This window comes from Ursus americanus, chromosome 9, assembly GCF_024610735.1.
Source record: "Ursus americanus isolate L20-20 chromosome 9, mUrsAme1.1.p, whole genome shotgun sequence".
Taxonomy (NCBI): Eukaryota; Metazoa; Chordata; class Mammalia; order Carnivora; family Ursidae; genus Ursus; species Ursus americanus.
Window position 1 is genome coordinate 16,490,978 of NC_142135.1, and position 26,786 is coordinate 16,517,763.

Below are 26,786 nucleotides of genomic sequence, written 5' to 3' on the forward strand. Positions count from 1 at the left end.
CAGTCTGGTGAAGGGAGACGCAAACAGGCTCTTAAATAAATATATATACAAGGTCATTTCCATTAGCGACAACTGCTATGAAGGAAAGAAGTGATGAAGTGACGTGACCTTGCCTGGTCGGGCAGCTTGGATTAGCGGACTTGGAGCTGGGACCTAAATGTCAGGGAGTGGTCAGCCCAGAGAAGATACGGGAAGGAAGGGGCAAGTTGGAGTAAGCAGAATGTGAGGTCCCTCAGGAAGGAATGGGCTCCGCCTGGTTCACAGCAGAATCTTCACGGGGGTGGCGGGATGGGGAATGGACTGGGAGTCGTGGAGCTGGAACCACAGGGGCGGCCACAGTCCAGACCACATGGGGCCTTGAGGGCCTTGGAAAGGACACTGGATTTTATCTTAAGTTCATGTTGAAGCCACTGCAGAGTAGCGGTGGTGGTGGTGGTGGTTTGTTGCTGTTTTAAAGCAGGTGACTGAGGTGCTCTGGTTTGTACTTTTAAAAGACCACTCTGGCTGCTTTGTGGAGATACAGATTGCAAGGTGGGAAGGAGACAAGAAAAAAGCAGGGAGTCTTATTAGGGCTAGTGCCCAAGCATAAAATATCCCCGCAGGCCATCCAGCAGTCTTTCCTCCATGTCGATGCTCAAGAAAGACAGTATGGGGGCGCCTGGGTGGCTCAGTTAGTTAAGTGTCTGCCTTCAGCTCAGGTCATGATTTTAGGGTCCTGGGATCGAGCCCTACATTGGGCTCCCTGCTCAGCAGGGAGTCTGCTTCTCCCGCTGTCCCTCACCCTTGCTCTTGCTCTCTATCTCTCTCAAATAAGTAAAATCTTGAAAGGGAGAAGGGAAAGGAATCATGAGACGGATCTAGTCATACGGAATAACGCCCAGAGCAAGAGCTGAGTGGTGTCAGCCCTGCGTGCGAGGACAGCAGCCTGGAGGACAGGTCTCTGATATCATCAGAGCTCCCTTTGGAGGGGCAGAAATGGTTAATCTGTTCATAAAGGAAGAACTGCACGAGCGGCAGGAACACAGCAGTCTCTCCCTGACCCCCTCCCCCTCAGCGCTGGCCCATTTCTCTGCTCCCTTTACCATAGTACTCTGCCTCCTTCCTCCTGTTCTCTCCTGAATCCAGTCAACCACTTCCATCCCCGTCGCTCCACTGAAAATGCTCTGAAGACCTCCTTGACAAAGCCAACAGTCACCTCGTTCCTCAGCTTACTCCACGGACGGGCAACATTGATCTGATCCCCCTCTCCCTCTGGAATCACTTCTCCCCTGGGCTTTCCTGGTTTTCTCCTCGTCCTCCTAACCCCCACTCCTGCCCCTGTTCATCCTCTCTGTCCCTTTCTGGTACCTCCTCCTCTCCTGACCTCTGAATGTAAAAGCCCCCAGGGCTAGGTCCCCAGACCACTTCCCCATCTACACCCAGCATCTCCATGACCTCCGAGAACCCTGTGCCTTCAAATACTACCTGATGTCTCCCAATTGCATATTCCCAGCCTGAACCCTATCCCTGAATCCCAGACTCCTTTTTCCAACTCCTATTTGACATCTCCTCTAAGACATCTACCCGGCATCTCTGATTTAACATGTCCAGAATGAAACTCCTGATCTTCCTCCCCCGTAAGTCTCCCCCACAATCTTTCCCCAATTCAATAAATAGCCACCATCTTTTCGCACATGGTACATGTCCACTGTCTGTCCTCTCCACCAGAAGGTAGGCTCTATGAGCACAAGGGCTTTGTTTTCTCCACTGCTCAATCACTGGGGCAGAAACAGTGCTTGGCACAGAGTAGGAGTTGTTGGACGGATGCAACACCTCCTCCAGGAAGCCTCCCCACCCCTTTCATCAGGTATTTCTCCCACCTCACGGAGCTGTTACCTCTCCTTGACAGCACGGTGCACAGCTGCCAGTGTGGTCATTTGCATGATTCTTTGATTGACGTCAGTCTCTACCGTCAGCCGCAACCAAGAGGAAGGCAGGTGCTACTCTGGTTTCAGTTACCAGCAGCTAACCTGGAGCCTGGTACAGAGTAGCCCCGCCATAAGTAAAAATACTTTTAAATGAATAGCTATGGGTCCTCTCTCCAGAAAAATGTGGTCATATCACCACACACAATGTATGCTGGGACTGCAGGTTAGGAATTCTTGGTCTCAATCCTTTCAGGCCGCCCTAACAAAATACCACAGACTGAGTGACTTACGACAACAGGAAGGTATTGCTCACAGTTCTCGATCCTGGAAGTCCAATCAGGGCACCTGCATGGCCAGGTGAGGTGGTCGTAGGCTGCACACTTAACATTGTGTCCTCACATGGGAGGGGGCTAGGGAGACTTATGGGATCTCTTTCATGAAAGTGCTAACCCCATTCATGAGGGCTCCACCCTCAAGAACAAAGCACCTGCCAAAGGCCCCCACCTCCTACTACCATCACCTCTGTGGGCTAGGATTTCAACACATGAATTTGGGAGAGGGAGAGGGACACAAACATTCAGACCACAGCACCCTAACCTTACTCCGCAGTTTCAACAAGTATGAAAAACAGGAATATTGTCCCCTCCCTCCGTGTTCTTCATCGCTGGCACACAGGCAAGAAGATCTCTTGACAGAATGTTCTAATTAGTTGGAGATACTAGTGAATGCTCTCGGAACTGGCATAGACAATGTGTCAACAAGACTGGGAGGGAGCACAGTGAGACAAAGGGCAAAAGAATACCCAGAGGGAAGCCCTCCCACACAGCATTCTTGTCATTTCTTCACCAAGAGCAGAATGACTCTGGTGGCGTCAGTCATGTGTCCCACAACCAACTTCAATCTCATCAACTGGCCACAGCGGCCTTCGGTACACAACCACACACCATTTCACTGATTTTGTAATTAACACCGCGAACAGAAACACATCTAGAGAACCTCATAAACATACATTGTTCCCTCAGCACATTTACTGAGCATCCACCATGCGCCTCACACTGCAAGAGAATTTCCTGTGGAGGACGACTTACCCTTTTGTCCCCACGAGTATCAGACACTGGACTGTCTCACTGCTGTGACAACCGGACAGCCTCTTTACCTCAGTGTTCTGTGAAGGTGACAGTGAAGGTGACAGAAGGACTGGTTGCACAGACTGTCACTAACCTACAGAATGAGCTCTATATACTCCACTTGTACACCCGCACCCGCCACACAGAAGCAGCAGGTGCCCATATGGGTCTCCATATTCTCCAAGTGAATAATTCTGGTTCAGGCTGGACTTCCCTTTCTGATCCTAGGGATCTTCCTATATTTCCACATTTTCTCATTCTATACCTTCTGTACTACAATAGTCACTTGCTTCCTCCACGGCCCTTTTAAGTAATTACAGGACAGGTCTTTATTTGGGCTTACATGTTCGTTCCAAGTGTAATCTTTCAGGTGCCAAGTCTTTATCAAAAGATTTCTGTAGAACACGCTTCGCAAAGGCTAGCTTTCTGCTTACTTGCTAATGAGAGTGATGTGGCAGCCCGCTGTCCCTCGAACCTGAGCACTCTGCATCTGTCTTCTTTTAGACAGTTCTGCCTTGCTCATCATGGCCTAACTTTGCAAGTGGCAGGCACGCAAGAGACATGGGGTGGATGGACATCCGGATGGATGGATGAGGAAGGGAAGATGGAGAGAAGGAGGGAGGGACAGAAGAAGGAAAATCACCTCCTTGTAACTTCTGCCTCTGTTCTCCAAAATGTATTCAAGGCAAATGAGTAGTACGACGTCCTCTTCCCTTAATGGCATGTATCTGGTATGTCCCAGGCTCCAACCACTACTAAGTGCAAACCTATCACATTTATAGTAATCCCAAATCTTGATGATTTAAGCACACCTTCACCAAGTCCAACTTTTTAGAAGAGCATTCTCCACCAAAAGTTTCTGCAAAGCATCAAGGGCGCTCGCTATTACAAGCCGAGTGTACTCAAGCTCCCACCAGCTTGCGAGTCCCATAGGAGGGCATTTTCTACTTCAAAGTCCTGATGAAAGCATTCACAGAGAATTAGAGCCACGGCCTTCAGGCTTCATCATGCTCCTGCTCCGTTGCTCTGAGCCGACCACTCAACCACCAAAACTCGAATCTTTGTCAGGACACTGAACTCCTCCTCCTGCCTAAGACCAGCTCCCTCCAAGGTTCCCACAGAGCCATGCTGGGCCCTGACTGACAGTTCCTTCCTTTCATTCCCAGAAGACGGGGCTTTCACGAAGGTGGAGGAGGTGGGGCCAGAGCTCACTGTGAAGGGGGAGCAATGGAGAGGCACACCTCACACTGTAACTGCCACTGTAGTCCCTCATCTCCAGTTACCGTTCAGTCTGAGCCACTCGGCCATGTGTCTCCCCCACTGGGGTGTCATTTTTCTCTCAGGAACCTCTTTTTCTCTCATCTAGCAAGAATCACTTCCAGGTCTCCTAGGCCATCAGACAGGCCTGAACACATCTGAACCATAAATGAAAACAGGGCTCCTTTGGCGTCTTTCCCACAAGGCTCCTAACCTCATTCAAAACAAGAGGTATTAATGGGCATCTGTTTTTCAGTGTTCCTGAACATTCTGTGAAGGGCAATAATTCGACCAACGTCGCAGGACAGCGAGGGGGTGGCTTGCACAAGCACACAGAGGCTCTGACTCCACATGGAACATCACAATTTTTTGACCCAGTCAAAATATACTGTCACAAGTGCCTGAATGGGCACTGTATTATTTAGGGAGGGCTAAACTGCCAAGTCAAGACTCACCCAATAATTCTGTGACTTAAAGAAAACACACAAGTTTGTCTCTGAGGTTCAGTTCCACATTATACTTTTCAAGTAGGCAGGAGACTCAGCTCCATAGGGTCACTCAGGAATCCAGACTCATGGTAGCTCTGCTAGTTTCAATGGGCAGCTTCCGAGGTCATTCTAGTCCTCGACCATTCATCAGTAGGGAAGGGGGAAGAGGTGGAAAGGACTGGGTAGGCAGTGTTTCACAGTCAGCCCCTTAAATTCCAGTGGTGAGAACCTGGTCAAATGGCCACACCTTGCTTGTGCAAAGGAGACTGGGAATGTAATCCCTGGCAGAACAGCCACACACCAGCTTCGACTCTTACTCTAGAACAAGGGACAGCAAATTTTAGCCCAATGGTCAAACCCTCGCGTTCCCGGATTTTATAAACAAAGTTTTACTGGAGCACAGCCATACATTCATGCAGAGTTGAGCCGTTATAGCAAAGACCTTATGGCATGCAAAGTCGAGAGTATTTACTATCTGGGCCTTTATAGAAAACATTTGCTATTACCTTCCTTAGGAAAAAAAAAAAGCATATCCCTTTTTTAGGAAAAAAAAAAAAAGCACGCATTCAGCGGGACAACAAGCACTCTATACTTTGGAAATTTATCTCGGAAACTGTTAGAAAGACACATAGACAAAAACGTTCCTTCAAGCAGTTTTGTCATACCAAAAGACTAAAAACAACTTAAAAAGGACTGTGAAATTATGGACCATGCATACCACAGAATACAATGTAACCTTTAAAAAGAATGAGGAAGTTCAACGTGTACTGATTAGAAAATATCTAAGTATTTTAACTTTAAAAAGTAAAATGCAGAACAAAGTCTAGAATGTTACCACTTGTGGGGGGTGGGGGAACAGAACTTAATATATAATACCTATATGCTAACATGGGCATAAAAATTCCTGGAAGAACACAAAAGAAACTGAAGACAGTTTCTGGATAGAGAAATCAAAAAATTGAAGGACAGAGAACTTTTTACCATATACTTTTATATTTTTTGAATTTGCGTAACGTGCACGTACCACCTATTTTTAAAATAATTAATTAAAAATTAAACTCAGAAAACTACATACACAAAACAGTTCGCCTTTACTTCCATTGCTAACCAACCCCTCTTCTGAAAGACATAATCCTTCTTACAAGCCATGGTAGTGTCTCCAATCAGATAATGGCAGTTCTACTGACCTGGGAGCCATTTTACATTGTGGAATTTGCTTCCCCGCTCCATCATGTGTCAGATTCTCAGAGATACCTCATTTCTCTTATTTTCATAGTCAACTTACAAATTCTATTTTAGTCCCCTGCTTTTCTTGAAAGTTCCTCTTTCCAAACAGACAGCATTTATCAGTCTTTATTCAGTTCTCTCACACATGGTGAGTATAAAGAGAAGCAACTCTGACCTCAGAGAAAAATTAAGCACAAAAAGACAAAAGTACAGTTCCTGATAAACAACTTTTAAGAAAAATCTTGCAAGGGAACCTACCTTTTAGTTAAAGCTGATGGCAATCCAATTCATACAAGCTGAAGAGAAAAAGGAATCCACTGGTTTATGTAACTGGGAAGTTCCAAAGTTGCTGCTGGCTTGAAGCAACAGCAAATCCAGGCACTCAGAAATGCCTTCGGGGTTTCTGCTCTGCTCTCAGCTCTGCCAGGCTGCATTCTGCAATGGGCCCTTTAGTGGCAGTCAGGATGCCCACCATGAGCCCCAAACTCCCAGGCCCCTAGTTTAGCATTCCTCATGGAGAGAGATTTTTTTTTTTTCTCCTTGAACGTCAATACAGCAAATCTAGAGAACTCTGTGACAGGTCATTCTTAGACTTGTCCAGGGGTGGCTCCAAGCCTCGCCCAGCTTAGGCCAAATGCCTTTACATACAGGCCACCAGGACTATACAAAATATGCAAAGAAGAGGTTCCCAAAGGGAGCTGTAGGAGTGGGGAGTGGTAGGTAGAAAAAAACAATAAATGTCCTCTTTTGCTTCTAACAACTCAAGATTGTGACCACTGAACATTTTAACAGGCTTAAACTATAAACCTTGTTCCCTACAGTGGCTAGATGTAAGGGGTTTCAATTTCAAGACAAGTTGGCTGCAAAGTTCAAACTTACACACACACACACACACACACACACACACACACACCGTCTGATTCATCTGTACTAGACACAATTATGAAAACCAGATTGGAAACCTGCTCATAAATTGGCAAAAAAAAAAACCTCCAAAAATGCAGTTTGTAAATCAGATTACAATCTCTTGGTCCCTCTGAAACTTTCTGCTCAAGACAAAGCATTTCCGTAGTATAGCCTGCCAAAATTTATCTTCTTCATTTTAGTCACATGCTTTTTAAATGACCATCTAAAAGTCAACAAAGATATGCAAGTATGAGGTCTATAATTAGTTCTAAATTATAAAATAACTTAAGAGGTTGTGTTTGTGTTCCTCTTACCAAAGGTTCATTCACTTTCTCCCAGAATCCTCCTGGTCAGCTGAACCAAACGGATACATGACATTTCCTTTGATTGATTCTTGAGTAACGACTGCAGGTGTTCCTCCATAGCACAAGGCAGAGGATCTACATTAAATGAAAGTTGCTCAATAAGCAGAAAACTCATCTAAGATCAAAAGCCTGGACATCCTTGCTTTCAGAAATTGTTCCGTTACAGTAGAATCATGAAGACATGCGTGAGAGTTAACGCTATATATGCCAGTTTAATGCCCAACATCTTTTATTTGGAATTGTATGACGAAAGCCAAATTTCCAAAACATCTTCAAGAAGGAAGACTGATACACGTATTTTAAAGCAATGGTTCCCATCTACAAGTGAGATATACTTGGGTATCTCAGATCATCAAGGGTGACACAAAATCTTCAAAACAAAATTACTTTTAAGTCAACTTTATTTAAAAACATATATAAATAAGCCGAACAACACTCAAGCCTGAGAGGGCTGCAATCTTTTCTTAAGAACATAATAGTCCAAAAAGACTAATACTTATTGCTGATTCAGCTCACAGTACCAGCCCTCTTCAAGCAGCAGCACAATCACCAGCAAACATTTTATGGGCACCTTTGAGGGGCACAAAGAGTCACAGAGCAATGAGCCACAGCCTTGCCCTCAAGGAGCTTACAGTGTAGCTGGAGAGAAACGAAACATCCAGAACAAAGTCTACACATCTATTATAACAAAAGGAATTACTGGCATAAGTTATCATATGTTTTAACAAATGAGCATTGGAATATCTTACCAAATATACACTACATCAAGTTTCAACCTAACATATGCAAAAAAATTGGTTTTTCTTAAATTTTTTTGTCCACTGTTTCAACTCAACTGAATTAAAAGAGGAAAATATAATTCCAAGCCAAATGTACCATAGTGTTTGCTGTCCCCAGTGAAGGGATGGACTGTTCGTGTCCTAGAACTTCTCCATGGTTCTACATCCAGATGTCAAGTTCAGTAGTTCTGACTGCCAAACCGATGTACAAATTCAGATAGGGAGTACACGGCTCCCCATCCTACCTCAGGATCCATACTGATAAAATCATTCAGGTTCATTTTGGAATCTAAAAAATTCATGAAAGAAATGTCCATTGAAAACACAATAAAACCACCCAGAAGACCAAAAGTAAGGAAAATTATTCAAATGGAGAAGGGTTCAATATCACTTTTGTGGTATTCTTATCTCAAACGCGTCACTCAATCTAATCATGACAAAACATCATACAAACCCAAACTGAGGGACACTCTACAGAATAACTCACTGGTACTCTCCAAAATTGTAAAAGTTATAAAAGAAAAGGGAAAAAAAAAAGAAATTGTCAGAGATTGTAGGGGACTGAGGAGACAGGACAAATAAATGTAATATCCTGGGGTAGATTCTGGACCAGAGAAAAGAAATTAGTGGGAAAACTTGCAAAACTTAAGTAAGGTCTGTAAGTCAACAGTACTGGATCAATATTTTTATAACAAGTACATCATTTTCTTGGTTTCAATAATTACACTATGGTTATATAAAATTCAACATTAGCGGAATCTGAGTAAAAAGTATATGGGAATGCTCTATAGAGTTCTAGCAAATTTTTCAGAAGTCTAAAATTATTTCAAAATAAAAACTTATATGAAAAAAATGCATGAAGGAGGGCACTTGATGGAATGAGGACTGGGTATTATACACAACCAATCAATCACTGAACTATACCTCTGAAACTAATGATAAACTCTATGCTAATTGATTTTAAATAAAATTTTTTAAGAAACAAATAAAAAAACAAAAAAAATGTATGAATAATCAAACTACCAATTTATTGGATTCAATTGCCAAATTACAAGAAATCCAGAGGCTACAAAAGAGATACAATCAGCAAAATCCAGATTGCTTCTCCCAGGCCCATTTTTTTCAATAAATAAATTGTAAGAAAAAGGGAGTTGGGCAAGAAATCTATATATTAAAAAAGATTCTAAGGAGACATAACCAAACACAATGTAGGGATCTCATTTGGATACTGACTCAAATAAACAAACTGTATAAAAAAAGATGGTATGGGGGCACCTGGCTGGCTCAGTCAGCAGAGCATAGGCTCTTGATCTCGGGGTCATGAATTGAAGCCCCATGCTAGGTGTAGAGATTACTTAAAAATAAAATAAAAAAAAAAAAACAAAAGATGATGATTTTATGACTTTATAACTATGAATCTGAACACTGGCTAGATAGATAGATAATGATTTCAAAGAATTACTATTAACTTTTTTAGATGTATACTGGCACAGGGGTCGTAGGTTTTTAAAAAAAAAGAAAGCCTTTTATTTTAGAGATCCATACTGAAATATTTAGAGTTGAAATGACACAGTATCTGGGACTGGCTTCAAAATAAAATAATACAAGAAGGGGGAAAGTAGATGGGATACAAATGAATTGATTGGCCATGGGCTGATAACTGTTGAAAGTCTGACATACTATTTTGTCTAGTTTATGTATATGACTTAAATTTTCCACACTAAAAAAAATTTTTAAGTGCATACAATTGCTGTTTCTGCCCATCAAAAAATCGTTACAAAAACTGCGCTTCCGCCATAAACCTCCAAAAAACCGTGCAAATATATTTAGCAACTATTTCCAGACATTGGAACAACAGGCAGCACACATCTGGGATTCCTAAGAAAGCAGATACAAGGGGAGCCCTAGGATCCCTCCAGCTTACTGGCCTCAGGGGCAGTTTCCAGACCCCAGCACACAGAGGGGAACACACCCAGCGTGGCCGTCTCCCTGAAGTGAGAAAAGAGACATCGAAGTTAGGGAGGACCTGGGCAACTGGACCTAGGGGGCAGAGTACAGGAGAAGGAGGTGCAGAGCGGACCCCCCCACACACTTCTCCCCACCCACCCTGACCACGACACACACCCAAGTCTTTGGCTGGGACTGACCTCACAGGGCCAGGAAAGAAGCACTAGAATGTAGTCGATCTAACAACTGCCAGAACCTCCACAGTCCCGACCAGCCAGGGTAGAGAGAACATGTAAGGCACGAGCATTTGGTAGAGCACTGGGGCTAAATCAGCACTAGATGAAAGGCTGCTCTGGACTTGCACTACAAAAGCTTAAAAAACAAGCCCTGAAAGGACCCAGCTGACTCCGAGTAATGTAACTGCATGCCAACACTGTTTTTTTAAAAGTACCTCAAGATCCAGCAACTGGCAACATAAATTCAAAGTCCAGCCTCCAACCAAATCTTAGAAATCACACAAAGAAACAGGAAAATATGACCCAAAACCAGGGGAAAAATCAATCAACAGAAATGGACTAAAACGACAGAAATAATGGAACTAGAAGACAAGGAACAGCTATTATAAACATGCCCCATATGTTCAAAAGGGTAGAGAAAAACATGAGCACGAGGAAGAGAGAGAAAAATATTAAATCAGTCCAAAATGGAATTTCTAGACATAAAAAAATAAAATATGTAAAATGAAAAAAAAGGTGCTGGATGAGATTAACAACAAATTAGTGAATGCAGAAGACAAGAGCAATGGATTTACAGACAAAAGAAAAGAATTATTCAAAATGAAGCACGTACAGAAAAAGTCTGAAAAAAAAAGAAGAGAACATCACTGACCTACGGGAATAATATCAAGCCATCTAACACAAAGATAGCTGAAGGACAAGAACTTCAGGGAGGGTGGGTGGTCAGAAAAAAATGTGCGAGGAAATAACAGCCAAATGTTTTCAAATTTGATGAAGACTATAAATCCACCAATCTCAGGATCTTAACAAACCTCAAGTGGAATACACCTAAAGGAAACTACACTACAGTCCATCATAATCAAAATGCTAAAACCTAGGGGCGCCTGGGTGGCTCAGTCCTTGAGCGTCTGCCTTCAGCTCAGGGCGTGATCCCGGCGTTCTGGGATCGAGCCCCACATCAGGCTCCTCCGCTATGAGCCTGCTTCTTCCTCTCCCACTCCCCCTGCTTGTGTTCCCTCTCTCGCTGGCTGTCACTATGTCTGTCAAATAAATAAATAAAATCTTTAAAAAAAAAATGCTAAAACCTAGTGACAAAGAGAAAAACATTTAAAAATACTGAGAGGGAAAACACTCGGAGAAACAATAGGAGATCAGAGCCCATGCAAGCAGAAAGCAAGAGAGAGACGCCTTTAAACACCTGAAAGAAAAAACATGGAAATCTAGTATACATGACCCCACAACTGTTATCTTTCAATGATGAAGGTAAGCACCAAGGATGTAGAAAACTAGAAACAGAGTTGCTAATACCCTTCTAACAAAAAAGCTAGATAATCAGCAAACACAGAACTTTGGTTGAAGTCATCAGAGAGCTGGGAATGCTGGATTACCATGTAACTGGAAATAAGGCGAAGATAGGCACCTGTCAGGAAAGATGGGGTGGAAGTTCCTGCTGACCTGGGTCGGTGCCAGACTCCGGAGAGGCCAGCAAGTCTGCGAAAATTTTTAACAAACTGCTTTTAAAGGAAATCTCCACTTCTGAAATACAATCTTTGTTTTCTAAAACATCCCCCTTTTTCTGTTTTGTTTTCTAAGACTTTTTAATGTAATTAAAAAATGATTACCATCTGCAGCCATTCGTTATGTAAAAAGATCAATGTATTAAACACAAAATGAAAATAAAATTTTTTTGAAGATCCAGGTATAACAAATAAACATCTGTCTCTTCTAATCTCCCCCACGAGGCACTATAACATTTCTGTTTACCTAACACTGGTCCTCCAGCTCAGCTCAAATTAGCCAGTGTTACTATACATTAGGAAGCAAGAAGATGTGAAATATATGCACACCGGCGGCAGGAAAGGACTCAGAAACGGAGGGGGATATTTGGTGTGCTCTGTAATTCAGCCCAAGACTTGGGAAATGTCTTTAAAAACTGAGCCATCGGTGGCTAGTGATGGAACTGACTCTTCAGGGCAAGGTGATACGACCAAAAATTTCAGTTTCCTTCTCACCAGGGGGGAAAAAAAAAAAGAGTTCCTTCCTTTAAAAGACATTAAATGCTGAACTGAAAAGAGTGGTCTTGCAGACATATGGCCACTGAAATTATTAATCATATAATCCTAATGGTCAACATATCAACTGTACTAAATTCAAGCCCTAAGAGTCAATCCCACCATGAATGCAGGGAATGGAGGGAACTGCTATTAAAGTACCTGAAAGAGGCATTACGGTTCGGTATTTTTCTTGAACCATTTTTTCTTTTTTTAACCTTCTTTATTTTTTTATAAAACAAAATTAATGAGCTAAAAGTAATTCTAACTTATCCTAACTTCAAATATATTCCTTTCATAAACACAGGATTTGAAGTACTGAGTTTACCACATGAGAGAACATTACAGTGTGGTTAAATTATGACATGGGAAACCCTATGCTCACCCCACACTTCAGAGCAGATTCCTTTTAGTTTCAATCTCAAGTTCAGGAGGTCCCTGATGAACTAACCACACACAAGGTAGAAGCAGACACCACCACCCCCTCCATCCTGCCTAACTGTGCAGCCGAGGCAAAGGGCTTAACCTTCATGCACCTCACTTTACACGTCTATCAAATGTGGAAAATAAAGCTTGCCTGAGCTGTGGTAAAAAATTCTGTTAAACTACTATGGAAAGCGGCTGGCACCCAGCCTGGCACAAAACAGCATTTACTGGGCAGCAGGCATCAAAACCGAAAGGAATGACTCAAAGAGGATCGGGGCTGACAGGCTGGTGTTTACTGAGTGCTTGGTATGTGCTAGGCTCTGTGCTGGGTGCTCACGTCTGAAACAGAAATGGGGGATGGCTGAAGGCACGCTGTCCCAGACCACCCCTATATGGCAGGTTGCCCAAAACTAAAAGGAAGATCTATGGCACCCCCTCCTAACCTAGGAGCTGTTCCAATTCTAACGCTGAGGCTAGTACGCAGGTTGGCAGACCAAAAAGCAACTCCAATATAAATGTTTAAAATCATGAGAGAGAGCTTTTCACAGAGAGCCTCAAAAATCAGTTTGAATCCTCTGTGTTCAAATACACCAAATATATTTACATTCTTCCTTGCTGAACTCCAAATGTCACTATCCTATTTTTCTGGGATGCCCGAGACAGGATGATTTCACCAAGAAACAGCAAACGTTGCGAATTACTTATAATCATCAATAACGTTTTCAAGCTCGTGTGAATGCCAAACAATAGTAATAGGGTGAAGAACTCTTTATCTACTTAAATCTCAGAAAATTATTAATTGGACTGATGCCTAAAAGCACATAAATGTGATGAATGGTACAATAAAACCTGCTAGCTCTCACTTCCTTCTAATGCAGATTTTATCACAGAGCCAGGGAAATGACATTTCACATACCGCAAGGATGCCCTAGGGACTTCTGCCCTAACATGAAACCCCACCATAGCAAGGTGCTACTTATCCCCGTTAAATGACGCAAGCACACAGACCTTCTGAAGCCCAGTGTCCCAGCAGTAGGCACACCCAACACCCTGGCGGTATGCAAGGCAGTGTGCAAGTCTCATGGTTCTGCTCCTGGACGCCTCCCCTCCCCCGCAAGCTCTTCTGCTTTCCAGTCCTGTTCTCTGTGCCTCAACTCCTGAATCTAATAAATATGCACATCTATGTTCCCTCTTACCTTCTTACAACTCAGGAAGTTTCACACAAAGAATAACACACAATTTTTTGTCCCTGGTTAAGGGGCAATGCTGAGCTGCACAGTGACCAGAAACCTCTCTGAGAAGACATCTTTGGCTCACCTCCAGTTTCAATGCAGGGATATGATGGAGGAGGTTCTCTCCAGTTCCCACTGGAATCTTTCATGTGAGATCGGTCAGAAGCAAAGTTCTTCAAATACGAATCTGCACGGATCACTCTAAATTTCCTGCAGATAAAGCAACGTTCATTTACATTAGGAAGGTTTCACAGTGAAACTCCCACTTGATTTTTATACAGACTCATTTTCTATGACATACACAAAAGTACCCGGGAATTTCTGTACTACTAGTAATACACAAATATCTATGCAGCTTTATCACCTGTTGAAGAAGCTATGAGAAAGGATCAGCTGAAATTCAAAACTACACAGGCACAGAAATATATCCAGGTGCATTTACTCAACTGTATATCAGGGGTAAAAGGCATAATGTTCAAGGGGCTGCCATCACAGACCTCTCAATTTTCTCGTCATTAAGGCTACACCCCACCCACCCACCCACCCAAATACATACGTATGACAGAAATCTCCAAAATGGCTTTCAGAAAACGTCTGGGATCTCATCACACACATTTTTAAAAGAATGCCAACCTTTTATACATTGGACAATCCTTTAAAACTTCAAAACATTTTGAATCTTCTGCATAGCACATCATTTTCAAATATTAAATCAATGGTGATGCTAAATCAAGTGATCTTTGCAAAACAAATGCAAAAAAAAAACCAACCAGAAAACCTCACACACACACACACACACACACACACACACACACACAAACACACACACACTCTCACTCACACAAATTCTCTGTACAACTGTCGAGGTCTAACTTCCGAAAGTAGGTAAATCCATCCTGAATCTCCTCACCTTCTAAACTGTGGATGGATGTCCTCGTCGGACTTAAAGGCATCTTCCACATAAGTGTCAAACGGACAGGGAAATGGCAGGACAGTGTCAAGATCATAAATGAAGCTCTGTCCTCCACTTGAAACATGAAGCAGGACAACATGGTAATCCTGGAAGTAGAAGTTGAAGTTAATCAAGTTACTTAGTGATGGTGAATTCCAAGGTCACAGTAATAATGCATACATAATCATTAACGATGAATACAAGACTAATACAACCCTTCCTAAAATAGCACAATAAAGCAAACATAAAACCCTAAAAAAAGACTAAATGTCCAGTGACAGCGAACACTTAAATAAGTAGTGGAAATGTTCATATACATTAAATGTATAACCTCTGACCTAGCAATTTCACCTCTAGGAACCCATCCTACAGAAAAAAGTGACCATATGCATGTAAAGATAGATAGATAGATAGATAGATAGATAGATAGATAGATAGATAGATACAAAGAAAATCTCTGCAGCACTGTTTACAATAGTGAAAATTCAGAAACAACCAAAAGCCCACCAGGAGAGAAATAAACCGCAATGCAGCCGCTAAAAAAGAAAATTAGGTAAATTTATGTAGAAAATGGAAAAACGGATATGTTACATAGTTAGATGGGAAAAGTAAATTGTAAAATACGTACCATATACTATTTTTTAAAAGCTATGTGTATACAAAGACACACATGAGCGTTCCAAAGTACACATGCATGCATATGAATACACAGGAAAAGGTGTGCAAGGATACCCTCCAAAGTATTAACAAAGGGGATTGCTTGGACTACCCTGGAACGTGAAAGGACTTTAAAATGCTGTTGCTGTTAAATTGGCCAACCCATCAGTAGCCATTAGGCAGGAAAGATGAAGACAGCTTCTCCTGTGCAGCCCAGCTATGACACATCACTCAGTCCCCGACGCTAGGCACTGGCCAACACCAGCTAATGGCCAGAAGGGACGGGATGGAAGTTATGAAGGGGCGCTGAGGGCAGTCAGATGCTGAGTCCCTCGGAAGAAAGGCGCTCTCACAGAGAACAGGACTGGGAAATAAAAGGCTCAATCACATTAGTACCACCACCTTATAATTCTAGTACTTCAGAGCTTACAGAGCACTTTCTCAAACGTTGTTTTATCGACCCAACCATGGGGGGAAGGTGATTAATTAAGACTGGAGATGCTGTGCCATCAAAGCCTAAAGAGCTTCTTTGGCTCCAATGCTATCTTCATAAGGCAGAAATAGCATCAGAAATGGATGCTTAGGCCCTGCACTCCCCTTAATGCATGCTACCCTCCAGATAAAGAGAGAGAGAGAGTGGCCCCCCTTCCACTGGGCGTGTCCGTGTTATTCCTGTCCTTCTGCAACAAGCTTTCCACCTCTCTCCCTACAGCCTTCCCTTGCGTGCTCGCTCTCCCTCCAGGAGTCTCCCACTTCCTACCAGAACCAGTCTCTGCCTTATCCAAAATCTGTTTCTCTCTTGACATCTTCCACCTCCTATTCCAGTGGTTTTAAAGTGCATACTCTCTATTGTTTGTGAGAAACTGTGCTACGGAAAGAAAGATGCAAAGATGAGAAAGGAAAGTCCTGACCCTCGAGGAGCTCGCGGAGCAGAGAGTGAGTGAGACACAGTCAAGTGCTGCGGACAGTGCGAGGCTGGCAAAGAGCAGGAGGCTTCAGGTGAGGCCTTCAGGTCAAACCTCGGCCCCTCCCCTTCCAGCCTGAGCTTCCTCCTCTATAAACTGGAGATAAGTGTAGTGTTCAAATGATATCTTATTTTAAGTAAGTATGAGAAATAAGATGCTTGTTACATTATCATGAGTGGAATTCTTCTTTTACTTTAACTTCATGTTATTAGCATAAACAACTCTTCAGGGGCACAGGTTAAGGTGACACAGGGATGTGTGCTGGAAAGGACCCCAGGCTGAGTGAGACCCAGTCCTGCCACTGATCAGCTAGATAACTTTGAGCTTCTCACTCTGTCTTCTGGGCTTGTTTCTTCACCTGAAAAATGGAAAGGCTGGAGTAGATCCCAGTTTTTCATATGCTACTCATGGTCACTCAGGAGTCTGTTAAGAACACTAACTCCTGGGGGCGCCTGGGTGGCACAGTGGTTAAGCGTCTGCTTTCGGCTCAGGGCGTGATCCCGGCGTTATGGGATCGAGCCCCACATCAGGCTCCTCAGCTATGAGCCTGCTTCTTCCTCTCCCACTCCCCCTGCTTGTGTTCCCTCTCTCGCTGGCTGTCTCTATCTCTGTCGAATAAATAAATAAAAAATCTTAAAAAAAAAAAAAAAAGAACACTAACTCCTGAACCCTTCTCTAAATCAACTAAATGAGAAACCTATACTTTTAACATGATATCCAGATAATTCTAACGTGCAGCTGGACTAGATGTTGCTAAAGTTCCTTCCAGTGTTAAATGGATAACAGTCTAGGAGATCACAAATATATCTGCCACATCAGCTATTTAAAATCTTTCCTATATGGGGTGCCTGGCTAGGTCAGTCAGTACAGCATGTAACTCTTGATTCTGGGGTAGTGAGTTCAAGCCCCACATTGGGCGTAGAGATCACTAAAAAATAATAATAATTTAAAAAATAAAATCTTTCCTACAATAATAAAATTAAATGAAAACATGTCTGTAAGTACTACCGTAGACAAAATAACATCTAATTCCCAAGAGGTCAATTGTCAATAATTATCATAGCCTTACTCTACTGCTATCATTTCTGCTTTACCAAAACACAGAGACCACTCAGGAATTACAAGTACTAATGCACCAGAAGCTCTCTGTATTGACCATCTTACCCAGATCACAGGTCCATCTCCAGGTCTTGCCTGTTGTTTCCAGATAGGTATCTACAAAATATAGTCAATTTCATAAGCAACAACTTCAGTTAAAGCACTACTAAATTCTTTAAAGTAATACATAAATAAAAAATATTTCTAAGCAACCAACAATCAAGGTGAATGAAGAAGAAATCTAAATCCCTCCAAATGTTCGTAATAATGAAAACGCAAAAAGTAATTATCTGATGTTCTTTCGAGAGTAGAAAGAGAACTCAACAGGGAATCAGAAGGCCTGGCAGGTTCAAGTCTTGCTTTCCCACTTATTCATGGGACCTCCCTGAGCCTCTATTTCCTCATCTATAAAACAGAGATAGCTGTCAGAACCCTGCCTACTTTACCGCATTTCCATTAGTATCAAATGAGATGTTGCTTACAAAAGTGCTTCACAGGGCGCCAAGCTGGCTCACTTAGTAGCATGTGACACTCTTGAGCTCAGAGTTGTGAGTTCAAGCCCCACACTGGGTGTAGGGATTACTTAAAAATATAAATCTTTAAATTTTTTTTAAGTGCTTTACAAAATATTAACAGCTTACTTTTTTTTAAGGGCTTGCTTTTTTAATACTTCATGTATATTTACCATAATTTTATTTAAACTCCAGAGACAAAAACATCTTTACTTCAAACCTGAGAGTATGTGGCTCTAGCCTAAACAATTTAGAACGCTCTAACTTAATACCTAAAGAGAAGGGATTTAATCTATGTACACCATCATCTTTTTCTTGACCTACAAATAAGGGACTAAACTTTTCTAACTCAACTGTGCCCTGAAAGGAAAAAAAAAATCTCGCTCAAAAATAAACTTTAAAATGTTGCTATATTTTATAAAGCACATTTTATAACAGTGCTGACCCCATACTATATTTAGTTTCTATTGTCACCCTAAATCTCTTGTTCTCTTTCTGCAATCACTCACCAACTTACCATCTTCCTCTCATTAGATATGAAGACAGCGTAACATTCTTCTAAAGGATACTGGTCGTGGTTTTTGATATATTCGCAGAGCTTCCAAATATTTTCTTCACTGAAATAAAGTAATAGTTTAATCAATATAATTAAGCAATAGTGTTCTGTGTCTTTCAAATTTGAACAGAAGACTGATGAGGACATTAAAAAGTTGGAAGAGACTTGAAACACCACCCAATAACTGACTGATGTTTGACCCTCCTCTAAAGGATCCCCAACAAGGTGTGACCCAATTTATACTGTGTGCTGACCTCTCTCCAAACAGAGCACATGTTACCTGCCCCAACAGTGCCTGCTTGCCCACGGAGGCCTTTTATAACTGAGAAGATGCTACATCAATACTCCATAAGCTTTGGATCGAGGGACTTGAGATACAGCTGGAATTCCAACTCAGCCACTTATGAGGTAAGAAGCTTTGAATAACTTGACCTGAGTATCTGCTTTTCTCATCTGTAAAATGGGGATAATCATACCATATTATAAACACTTGATAAATCTTAGTTAACAGTGGTTCACTGCTCCCCTTAGGAATGGGGCAGGATGAGTGTTTTGGGGAGGAGGGCTTCTGGCTGGAAAGGACCTAGGATATGCCTAGGAATTCTTTTGGAGGGAGACTCTGTGAGTGGGATTCTCTACATCCCTCTGGTACAAAAGAGGTCCTGACTTTTAGAAAGTCCTTTCTCACACTGAACTGAAATTCACCTTCCTATACTTCTGACCCAGATGAAGCTCCTTTTCTCTGTGACAGGCCTTTAGATATTTAAAGCAATAATCAGAAGCACCTAAGTAAAGCAATGCCCAGTGCATCAAACCAAGCCACACTGGTGGCCACAGGCACACTCCCACATGGGCAAAAAGACTCATTGCTGGCAGTATTCCCAGCTCAGCCTTTGGATTCTTATCGTTTTCTAATGAGCCACACTGCACCTTCGTTCAAAATGAGCTACATCAGCACTCTGCTCATACTTGTGACTCAATCTGTCAAAGCCTCATTTCCAAACGCCACACCACGCTACCTGAAAATGAAGTAAGGCATGCCCGGCAGTAAGGACTACCACCATCTTATGGTAAGACACACTTCCAATGCAGTTCTGAGCTTGTCTACCTGTCTAAATATTCCGTATGAGTACACTTAAAGTACCAAAGCCAAGAGTTATTTTTTTTTTCCCCTATGATTTTGTTTTTCTCTAAAATACCTAAGAAACCCTACAGACAAAGTAGTGACAGAGGTAAAAACAGAAGATTGCTACTGACTATTTCCATAGGATATGTAGTACAGAGTAACAAAAAGGTACTGTTTCATTATGACATAAAATATGTATTAGCTAAGTTTTTTAAAATCTGCATGTTCTTTTTTTAAAAGATGTTATTTAATCCAGCCATTGCACTACTGGGTGTTTACCCCAAAGATACAGACGTAGTGAAGAGAAGGGCCATATGCACCCCAATGTTCATAGCAGCAATGTCCACAATAGCTAAATCGTGGAAGGAGCCGAGATGCCCTGCAACAGATGACTGGATTAAGAAGTTGTGGTCCATATATACAATGGAATATTACTCAGCTATCAGAAAGAATGAGTTCTCAACATTTGCTACAACATGGACGGCACTGGAGGAGATAATGCTTAGTGAAATAAGTCAAGCAGAGAAAGACAACTATCATATGATTTCTCTCATCTATGGAACATAAGAACTAGAATGATCAGTAGGGGAAGAAAGGGATAAAGAAAGGGGGGGTAATCAGAAGGGGGAATGAAACATGAGAGACTATGGACTATGAGAAACAAACTGAGGGCTACAGAGGGGAGGGGGGTGGGGGAATGGGATAGACCGGTGATGGGTAGTAAGGAGGGCACATATTGCATGGTGCACTGGGTGTTATACACAACTAATGAATCATCGAGCCTTACATCGAAAACCGGGGATGTACTGTATGGTGACTAACATAATAAAAAATCATTATAAAAAAAATAAATAAAATAAAAGATGTTATTTATTTATTTGACAGAAAGCGAGAGAGCAAGCACAAGCAGGGGGGGCGGCAGGGAGAGGGAGAGGGAGAAGGAGGCTCCCTGCTGAGGAAGGAGCAGGATGTGTTCGATCCCAGGACCCTGGGATCATGACCTGAGCCAAAGGCAGATGCTTAACCGACTGAACCACCCAGGCGCCCCAAAATCTGGATGTTCTAAGACCAAGTTTTCAGAAGACATTTGTCTGTCCAGCCTGTAGACATTCTGGAGTTGATCACAGACATCTTCAAGAGACTGTGATGTACAAGCACTATGCTAAGTGCCTGGAGGATGTAATGATAAATTAGAGCTCACAGACAGTGAGAGGAGACATACAGATCCATAAATAAGCAAGCATCATAGAAGGTTATAAAAGATGCATAGAAGAGAGTCATTAACTTTGAGGGACACAGGAAGATGAAGGAGGTATAGGTCACTGGTTTCTCCTTGTTTGCTCCCCCCTTCCCCAGTCCCAAGGATGGGCATAGACTTAACACAAAGAGTTTGAGAATCCGTGTGTACCATAAGTACTGTTGGCAAGCTGAATACATGTGGCTGGACAAACTTTGTCTATTATTTTTCAAATATGTGTGAATGTTACAAAGAGAAAAAAAATTAAACATAAGAATTACTGAATCCGTAGGGGCGCCTGGGTAGCGCAGTCAAGCGTCTGCCTTCGGCTCAGGGCGTGATCCCGGCGTTCCGGGATCGAGTCCCACATCGGGCTCCTCCGCTGGGAGCCTGCTTCTTCCTCTCCCACTCCCCCTGCCTGTGTTCCCTCACTCACTGGCTGTATCTCTGTCAAATAAATAAATAAAATCTTAAAAAAAAAAAAAAAAAAAAAGAATTACTGAATCTGTAGTCCTTTTTTATCAATTTTTTTCAAGAGTACACTTAATATCATGTAGGAAGATCTCGAGAAACATTTGATTTTTAAAAAAGGGGGCTTTGGGGTACCTGGGTGACTTAGTTAAGCATCCAACTCTTGATCTCAGCTCCGGTCTTGATCTCAAGGTTGTGAGTTCAAGCCCTATGTTGGGCTCCACACTGGGCATGGAGCCTACAAAAAGGGGTGGGGGGCCTATACTTGGAAATGCTGGGAGTTACTGTTGGGATAGGAAGAATCCCAGATTTGGTGTGAGTCCTAGCACCTCTTTAAAAATGGGGGGGAGGGGATTGTAATAATAATGTTCCAACCTGGTTGATTATTTTGTAGCAGAAGGACTAACAAAGCAGCATTAAGGTCAAGATTCTGCAAGGGTTACTGGTGATGGGCTGAGGTCAGAGAAGCATAAAGAAGGGAAGGATCCCCGACATACAGCAGGTGCTCAACCAACGTTCGAAGAATACAAAACAATTACAATAGAATCAGACGTGCTCTGCAAACCACCTAGTGCCACACAAATACTGGTTACCACTATTATCATTCAGCTGGCTCTGAACAGATAACTAACATCTGACACAAGTTAAAAGAAGCAGAGAGGAGGCATTTATTTCACGCTGTAAGAACCGGCAGGAGCAAACGTAGTAAAGTGCACCTACCTGATAGTTTAAGACAGGGTAGAACACTGGTTCTCAACCTGACGTGATTTTGCCCCCCAGGGCACATTTGGCACTATCTGGTGATGTTTTTGGTTGTCACAAAGTGGGTGAGGATGCTACAGGCATCTAGTGAGGAGAGGCCAGGGATGCTGCTACAATACACAGGACAGCCCTCCACAACATTAGCATGCTCAAAATGTCAATAAAGCCATGGCTGAGAAGCCCTGAGAAGGCAGGTTCGAAATGAGATTGGAGAAACACACGGTGACCAGATCTGAAAGGACTTGCTATGCTCAGGAGACAGACTTTACTGTCTATGACTGTATTCCTGAAAATGGGATCAATGGATGAACCTAAGACTCCTCCACTGTACTGTTCACACATCCAGACTCTCTGGAGTGGGACCCTAAGATCTGCATGCTTTACAAGCTCCCAGGTGATTCTAGGGCTCACCTGAATTTAGAACGGCTTTCAGCAGTGTGAAGCCAGCTAAGGTTCAGGACCTGAGGGAAAGGGGAGATCTGGACAGAGGCCTGGAGGAGGAGGGCCCAGCCCATGGCCAAGGAACTTAAAGGAGACCACCTATTGAAGAGATGTCCATTCCCTACCATTCTTCCACCAGATGACTCCACTCTAGCTGTGCCAGCCACCTTGCTCTGGGAATACGACTGCACGCTTCCTTCTCAGAGCCTTTGCACCACTGTTCCCCTGCCTAGAATGATTTTCCTCCAATATCACAAAGCTCCCACTCTTTTTTTCTTCAGATTTCTGCTCAAATACCACTTTATCAACAATGCCTTCCTTAAATATCCATTATGAAATAGTGAGTCACCACCCCTTACCTTGCTTTATTTTCTCTTAGCACTTAACACCAAACATGGTTTACCTGGTTTTGCCTGCTTTCCCTGAGCCAAAACACATGAACCAAGAGATCTTAAGAGGGAATCTGTCTACTCTATGCTGTATCCCAAGTGCCTACAACTGTGTATCACACAGTCCAAGTGCCTAATAAATCTTTATCGAATGAATAAAAAAAACAATGAATGGATGTAAGGACAAAAACTAATTGGATTTAGGTGAGAGGTAAGGCAGAAAAAAATGCAGCCGTTAAGAATCATGAAGCTCCAATTTCAGCACTGCCTCTTGCTAGATGTGTGATCTTGGATGCAGCCTCTCTGTGGCTCCATCTTTTCATTAGTAAAATGAGGTAAACGATAGAACCTATCTCAGAGCCATGGATGGAAACACTTGGCACTGGCCCTGGCATGCAGTCAGAGCTGAACAAATGTTAAATTCTTGGTGACACTGGTTCAATGACCAGCTAAAGAAGGAAAAGGCAGTTTTAGATGGGCCTGAGGTTTCTTTTGCAACTGGAAGTTGGGGAAGAAGTCATTACTCAGGTGTGGGAGTCAAAAAGACCAAGGTAGGAATGGTGATTCAGCCACACAGGTGACTGGGACAGGGGTATAGTGGGTGGACTCCAGAGCCAAACTCTACAGGTAAATCCCCATTTCTTCATTCACAAGATATGTGACCTTAGGCAAATTAGTTGCACCCCTCTGTGCTTCAGTTTTCTCATCTTTAAAAACGGGGATAACAGAAATACCTACCTCCCAGGGCAATTGTAGGGCTCAAATGAATTAGTTTACGTAAGCAAATGAAAACAATGTTTGGCATACAGCAAGTGCTATGTAAATGTAATGCGTATGGTAATGACAACAGGGTGGTTTAGATCGTGGTTTCTGGTACAAGAAGGCCTGAATTGGATTCCTGGTCGCTATTAGCTGATGACCTTGGGAAAGTTATTGCAAAATCTCCGTTCCTCCATTCTCTTCCAAAATCAAAATGACCTTCACATCAATATGAAACCACAAAGGCTTCAGCAAAGTAATTTGCAACGGTTCTCTGCCCTCCACCCTCCGCCTCCAACTCCCCTTCCTGGCCCCCAAGCACTGAGATGGCATTAGTAATGCACCACCGACCCTACCATTCATGAGAATTCCGCCCCTCCCCCCTCTCCAAATGCCTACGCTCCACACAGGAGACCAGGGCTGCCTTTCCCGCTCCCTCATCCCCCAAGCGGGAAAACCCGCCAGTCGAGGCCCAGAGCTACCCCCAGGGAGGGGCCAAGAAGAGGCGGGGCCGGGGTGCGACGCCGAGAGCGAGGGAGATGCCGGGGGCTGCACCCGCGCCCCCTCACCAGTAGCAGCTGTTGTAGACACAGGCGTCCCGCGGGGGGCTGGCCGGTTGGTAGAGGGCGGCTGCAGCGGCGGGGACATCCCCCTCCATGGCGGGCTGTCTTGGGCCCGGGCACGAGCCTGACGCGAAGCGACTGGACCAGTCCCGCGGGCAGGCTTCGGGGGAGGAGCCGGCGCTTGGCGGGCCGCGCGGGTCCTCGGGGCGGAGCCCGGGGCAGCTGCTGCAGTTCCCGGGTGGTGGAGCCAGGGACGGAGTAGGCGGAGTCTGGGCAGAGCAAGCGACGCAGGTTCCGGGCGCGCGAAGCCCGGGAGGGCGGTGAAAGTTCCGGGTGGATGGAGCCAGGGGCTACGCGGGTTTTGCAGATTCCGGTGGGCGGAGCCCGGGCGGGAAGCGCAGAGCACCTTCCGGGAGGGTGGAGCCAGGGCTAAGTAGGCGGATCCCGGGGGGAGGGGGAGCGGTGGGCCGCGTGTGCATCCAGTGGGCGGATCCTGGGAGAGTAGGATTGCGTAATTCCGGGTAGGAGGGGCCCGGGCAGGTGGGTGGAGCCAGGGCGGGGCGGTGCTGCCGGAGCTCAGGTCCGCTGGGGCGGAGCGGGGCATGCTCAGGCCGGCGGTAACAGCGAGGATGGGGTTAGCGTCGGGAGGACCGAGGTCGTCCGCAGGTGACTTGAAGGAGTCAGGGGAGGGCGTGGAATTGGTAAACCGCCTGGAGGCGTCTGAGACCCTTTTCAAAGCCGGGGCTGACTGGGGCTTGCTGGCTGTGGAGGAACTAACTAGACGGGACGCGGAAGACTCGACTTGTGCAAGTGAAATGAGAGAATCTTGTATGTGAAAAATGAAGCTTTAGCAATTTTATCCTAGAGGCCGCAGGAACCCAGGGAAAGGGGGGAGTTAATTCCAAATACGTCTGCATCGAACGGTCTTAGAGAGGGATAGCAGCCCCAGATTTCACCATGTTGTAACGTGTCTTTAATGGAATTGTGTGTGTTGACTCGGAAAGATATAGGGATTCCTTAATAGAGTAAGTTTTTTAAAAGTTTAAGAAGAGTCCGCATGGCATCCATTTTGTGTTAATCATATAGTTATTTGCCAGCAATCTGGAAGGAAAGGAACCAAATTATTAAAACTGTTTATCTGATGAATGAATGGTATGAAGGACTTTGACTTTATCCTTATTAGCCTTCTGAATTCTTATATTTGTAATGAACATATGTAACTGATCAGGGTACTTCCCATGATAAAAACTGAAATTTTTAGTTGGTTTATAGGCCATCTCCAGTCAGAAGTTCGAAAGCCTCTAGGAAAATCCTAAAGACTTCGAGCATTAAGTCTATGTGTCAGTTATCAATGTATTGCCTCTTGGCTCTGCACACACACTTCAATATAAGCTATATGATAAATAACAGAATTCCTTTAAGCATTTCTCCTTCAAAGTGGACACCAAGTTAAGCTTTCTCAGTAAAGTGTGCTGGAAGAAGCTTCCTGCAGTTCCTGGGGCAGTGCAAGATTTGGGAGTATGGTCTTGAGAACATCCAGTGGGGTCTGCCCCAGCCACAGGCTCAAACCCAATTCCTCTGCAACCTTACAGCTTTAGTTTGGCAATAACCTTCCTGCAGCCCTCTTAACCCATAAAGGAGAGTTCTGTGAGGCCTGCAGGCATCCACCTGCCCATACTTCTCTGGCAAACCCTTCAATGGCCTGTGCACATTTATCTGTGGCCCATAGGGTCACACACTGAGCAGTCATTCCCTCACCAAGCCTCCCCTTCCTCCCCCAACCCCACCATTCCCCCCTAGGCATTCTGAGAGCCTTCTATTCCAGCTGGCTCCCAGACTCCTAAGGCATCCCCATGCCACTGGTTAGTGATTGCTCCCCTCCGCCCCCTTCCCTACCTTGCTTAAGGGAAGTTGAATGCCAAGAATTAACTCCTCTAAGAGTGTAACCAAAAGATATAAGGAAACTCTGTATAGTACCTAAGGCTGAGGACGAGTACTCAAGGACAAATTTGAAAGGAGTTTGCACCTGGTTGGAGAATGCGTGGGTTGCTTACCCAATCACAGAGAAGTTCACTGGTTTACCCAGTCTGGAGGTGGTCTGAAGTCACTGGGCAAACAACGGAGAAGGGGTAAAGGAGAGCCAGCAGTCTGCCTTTTATAACATACTTTCTTTATGCTTCTTGATGCTTCAAACTTTCTCATAAATAGGAATTTTTTAACTAAAAAAAACAGATCGTATTTGTACATTCATGTGATTTCATAGTAGAGACTCTAAAATGGGATATGGTTTCAGAGGAATAAGGTTCTAATGCTTAGATTCTGACCTATAAACTCCAAAGCTCTGGTTGAG

General features: G+C 43.7%; 1 protein-coding gene across 7 annotated transcripts in view; it reads right to left on the reverse strand.

The window, feature by feature from the left end:
* The window catches only part of NTAQ1 (N-terminal glutamine amidase 1), a 73,801-nt gene extending 49,063 nt beyond the window's left edge, over nucleotides 1-24,738 (reverse strand). Inside the window, exons 1-7 of one of the 7 annotated variants that reach the window (XR_006781046.2) lie at nucleotides 24,443-24,710; nucleotides 18,650-18,749; nucleotides 17,687-17,737; nucleotides 14,859-15,007; nucleotides 14,034-14,158; nucleotides 8,154-8,345; nucleotides 7,208-7,352 (exon numbers count right to left, since the gene is read on the reverse strand). Coding sequence is in view for 6 of the 7 variants with exons in the window: in XM_045805689.2 (XP_045661645.2) it covers nucleotides 7,234-7,352; nucleotides 14,034-14,158; nucleotides 14,859-15,007; nucleotides 17,687-17,737; nucleotides 18,650-18,749; nucleotides 24,443-24,531 (633 nt within the window). In the remaining variant the exon portion in view is untranslated. Of the gene's footprint in view, nucleotides 1-7,207; nucleotides 7,353-7,660; nucleotides 8,346-9,984; nucleotides 10,046-14,033; nucleotides 14,159-14,858; nucleotides 15,008-17,686; nucleotides 17,738-18,649; nucleotides 18,750-24,442 lie in introns of those variants that run through there. The other 6 variants (XM_087864640.1, XM_045805689.2, XM_045805688.2 and 3 more) reach the window with 6 other exon arrangements.
* Between the last annotated feature and the right edge of the window lie 2,048 nt (nucleotides 24,739-26,786).